Source organism: Telmatherina bonti (assembly GCF_933228915.1).
Source record: "Telmatherina bonti genome assembly, chromosome: 8".
NCBI classification, from domain to species: Eukaryota; Metazoa; Chordata; class Actinopteri; order Atheriniformes; family Telmatherinidae; genus Telmatherina; species Telmatherina bonti.
Window position 1 is genome coordinate 26,519,392 of NC_136626.1, and position 4,437 is coordinate 26,523,828.

The 4,437-nt window shown below is 38.2% G+C and overlaps 1 protein-coding gene across 1 annotated transcript in view; it reads left to right on the plus strand.

The window, feature by feature from the left end:
• Positions 1 to 4,231, plus strand: part of oaz1a (ornithine decarboxylase antizyme 1a) — a 5,406-nt gene extending 1,175 nt beyond the window's left edge. The window contains 5 exon segments of the mRNA XM_079244696.1: positions 1,802 to 1,868; positions 1,870 to 1,956; positions 2,072 to 2,247; positions 2,604 to 2,689; positions 3,613 to 4,231. Of these exon segments, the coding sequence (XP_079100822.1) occupies positions 1,802 to 1,868; positions 1,870 to 1,956; positions 2,072 to 2,247; positions 2,604 to 2,689; positions 3,613 to 3,743 (547 nt within the window). The 3' untranslated portion in view covers positions 3,744 to 4,231.
• Positions 4,232 to 4,437: the final 206 nt, after the last annotated feature.

The following is a 4,437-nucleotide window of genomic DNA, read 5'->3' on the forward strand; positions in this document are numbered from 1 at the left end:
GCTTATTCTGTAGGTTTTATGCATGGAAGAATTTGTCATTATGTCGATAAATTTGTGAGCTTTTGCTTTAGGGGTTTGTAAAGTCATATCCTGACAGATTTGATCGAGGTGGATTGTGTTGTTTTTGTGAAGGTCTGAGGAAATTTCCACTGCGCTGGGATTGGGCTGATGCGGGGGTGGGGTGGGGGGTGAAACCAGTTATCACAGATTGTATATAGACAAAAACAGGTACATGGAGACTATTATTATTATTGTTATTATTATTATTTTAGTGGTTCGGTCTGAATAACTTTTGTTTGTATAGTGTAGATAAAATTGCATTTTATTCCAGTGATACTTTGTGAAAAATATTCCCATATTATAGTACTTGCATAATAGTGTTCCCCTACAGATGAGTGGGAAATGTTTTTCATACACTGCAAGGTTGCTCTTACACAAACAGAAGGTGGAGAGACTCATCGCTCATGTGACCAGAACTGTTAGGAAAAACAGGGCCTGAATGTGCAAATCCTGCACTCTGTTTTAAGAAGCGAGAGGAAGCATTGGATCTGAAGTTGGCAATTGGCCTTGTTCCCCTTAATCTGCTTAGCAGATTTGAACTGTAACTCTTTTAGTTTAAAGTCTACACTGCCTTGCCAGATGGGGCATTAAGTTGGAGACTGTATATTGACACAGCTAGTTATGAGAATGACATTGTTTCTCATTTGGTTTTCACACATCTGCTCCATTTGTCGCATGGCAGTGGCATTTGCGCAAGAAGTATTCTGTGTGTCTAAGAGCGTTTGTGTCATGCTGGTGCTGTTAATGACATGTGCTCAGAGAATGTCTTCCCTTAGCCCATTATTATTGCTTTATGGTAATCCATATATACCAAACTAGCAGTGCACACATCAAGATGGTGACGTGAAATCAGCTGAGTGCTTAAAGAGTGAGTTCTGTGATGATGGCATGCGCTGACACAGTTGGGACTGTTGAGCCTCTTGTACTACTTCCTTTGCCCATCAGAGGCACATCAGCAGTAGTTTAGCCTTGAGCCCCACCCTCCCCCAACATGCCACCTCTATGCTTTCACACTTGACACTGATGCATACTGATGGCACTCCAGTCCCAGTGTGAAATAATCATTTACAAAGGCCTCTTGTAAGATGAATAGATAGATATTACTAAAAGTACTCTTAAAAAAAAAAAAAAAAAAAAAAAAAGGTATGCATTAAAGAATGACTTAAAATAATTCAGTCTGTTGCTAGTTATGTCATACAGTTTAAACATATTTGTTTTTATGGAATTGAAGGCTTCCCAAAATTACACAAAATATGCAAAGTAACTGAAGTGAAAATGTACAAACTTCTTTCTTTTTGGGAAGTTCAGTCTCCTCCTTTTTATGAATACTTTTTCCACACAGGACAAAGATTATTCTTCCATGAACACAAACAAACAAGCACAAATGCTTCCAGTATTTGAGTGAAAACGCTAAATTTCCATGTAGTTTTAATGAATTACGAAAGTTATGGTAGTCTACTTAAGCCATAAAATAATCCAAATGTGTTCATGTTAAAGTCAGATGTTGATCACGCTCATACTTCTGGGCCTGTTATTGATTAATTGTTCTCCAGTCTTGTATGTTGCATTTATGGACCCAGCGAGGTTTGGTAAATGTTTTACCATTGTGAATCACTCCATGGTGTAATCTATAATAAACCTGGTTATACAAGCAGCTTGGTTTGTCTTTTGTAGCAGAGCGTCTGGTCAATACTCCACACATAATGGCTCCATCTTTGTGCGCTATTGTTTCCTTCTCCAGTATCTCCAGTCCCAGGAGGTGCTCCCGCTGTTGCAGTAACCCGTGTCCGGGGCCTCTGTGGTGCTCCTGATGCCCCTCTCCCACCCCTGAAGATCCCAGGTGGGCGAGGGAATGATCAGCGGGATCGCAGTCTTTCAGCTAAGCTATTCTATTCTGTACGTTGAACAACTGGATGGGTTTTTATTTGTTTGTTCCAGAAGTTGAATCGCTGTTTGTTTTGGAGGAAACGTGTTTTTCTGATGTCAGTGTTTTTCTTCTGTCGCCTGCTAGGATGCACATTTGTTGGTTCTTGAGGAGCCTCCTCCTGCAAACAGCAGAGTTCGCTTCTTACTCTTTGAGCCCCGCCGCTCTGAAGGCAAGCATTGCGTCTGGAGGGCTGTGTTGAAAGGAGGCAACCTTTATGTGGAAATCCCACCTGGAGCGTTGCCTGAGGGCAGCAAAGATGGGTAGGAAAAATTGTTTGGAAGTCATTTTAAAGGAAATTTAAACGTTTATTGTTTTTAAACAAATAAAATTTTTCCAATTCACAAAGTTAATACTGACTTTTCTGTTGATTTTTAATCCTTTGTTTTAAATTAGCTGGACCAAACTAAAACCTGTTTTATGTAATTATTTTTTGTTAAACAATACTGCTGTGAAAAGTGATTAAAATATAAACATGTATAAATCTAGACCTGCGTTTATGTAGTGGTATATTTTGAACAAACATTCTTTGAACATCGTCATGAATGTTTGACCATTGAAATGATTAACAGTACTCAGATAAAATATTAACATTTATGTTTGTGTTTTTTTCCCACAGTTTAGCACTTTTGCTGGAATTTGCAGAAGAGCAGCTGCAGGCCGATCACGTGTTCATCTGCTTTCACAAGAACCGTGACGACAGAGGTAAGACGTTTGTTTTTTTTTTTATGAGTTTTATAAAAGCACAAGGAATGGCTTCTTAAAAAAAACAAAAAAACAGTTAATTGAAACTCCTTTTCAGTTTTGGTGCCATTCGCACCATCCTGAATCTTCAGAAGGATCAGTTATAGCATTTAACATTAGAATGAGTTGGTCTAACAATTAGCCCACCAAACTTTAGCCAAACACTGATTTCTGTTAAGTTTTCCTGTTTTCAGTCTGCTTTTGTGCTTGTAAACACCTTTACGATAAATATACAGTATATTTTTGGTTCACAAATACTTGATATTTTCAAATGTTGCATACTGAACTCTTAGCCTGCTGAAGTTTAGTCGCTGTGGAGTGTTTGACAAAACCCTTAGACTACATCTTAAGACAGCTGAAGGCACTTAAAGGAAATTTTTAGGTTGATAACTCATAGCTGGAATAAATATCTGGTAAATACATTTTTTCCAGTATGTTTTTATATCAGGATGAAGATTTCAGGTATTTTGTAACTCATAAAGTGTAGCAAGTGTGTCAAACTTTTAAACTCTGTATAAACACTGATGTTCTAATAACTGCGACGCATCAGGCAGAACAGAGTCATGCTTTAGATCTGCATTTGTGATATGTAAAAATATATTTAAAAAAAATAAAAAAAAAATAAAATCTGCTTTTAAAAATGAATATTTGTGTTGTTGCTTTACAGCAGTGCATTAAGTCTTCTGTGCCACTATAATGTTGTGCATTTGAAGGTTTCATCTGGTTGTTGCTTAATTTATGTATAGACTCAAATCAGTGATCTGTTGTATTGCAGGGGGAATTTTTCATGTGTGTAGACATGGGGAGAAAGAGTTCAGTGTAACGTTTGTGTAAAGTTCAGAAATTCATACGGTTATTAATCTGTTGCCATGTTTTCTCCTCAGCATCCCTGCTGCGTACATTCAGTTTCCTGGGCTTTGAGATTGTGAGACCGGGTCATCCCCTCGTCCCCTCCCGCCCTGACGCTTTCTTCATGGCTTACAGCATCGAGCGAGACTCCTCTGATGACGATTAAAATTACGTTGAGCAGTTAATAAATGTTTGTTGTTCTTATTTCAGTTCATACCCACCCATCTTTACCAATTTTGGAAATGAATATCTCAGTTAATTGTGTTTGAGGTTTCCTGTGTGAGGCTGTTGTTGTTTTACCTACCACATGCTGTGTTTCTATGCCAGTTGCACTATGGTAAAATGTTCATATACCAAGAATGTAAAGTAAGTATCCACATAGTATCTGAGAAATTCACCCTCACCGCTGTATTGCTCCTCATGATGTGTTGACCTCTTGTTCACCCTCCTTGAATTATGATAATCTCTACAGTATATTTAAGATTAAAATCGGAAATCTTACTCTTGTAAGTCGATAGATTTTCCTCGTAATTCTCTGTTGATTCTCTTGTTAGATTTTCTTTTTTAAAGATGTGCATGATTTTAATTTGTTTTGATCCACTACATGGAAATCTGCATGTTGTAACTGTTCAAAATAAACGTGGTCACCTCAGAGAGTGGCTTCTTCATTGCAGTGGGCATGATTAACTCGAACGGGGAGGAATATTGAGTGGGAGTGGAGCGAGCTGAAGCATGGCCTTTGTTTGCTTCTCACCCAGCTTTCCCAAAGTTTCCATGTGGTCTTGACATAAATCATGATGTAGGGGTGAGAGTGCACTCTTTCAGCTTCGTTGGCACATGTTTGTACATGAAAGCAAGAT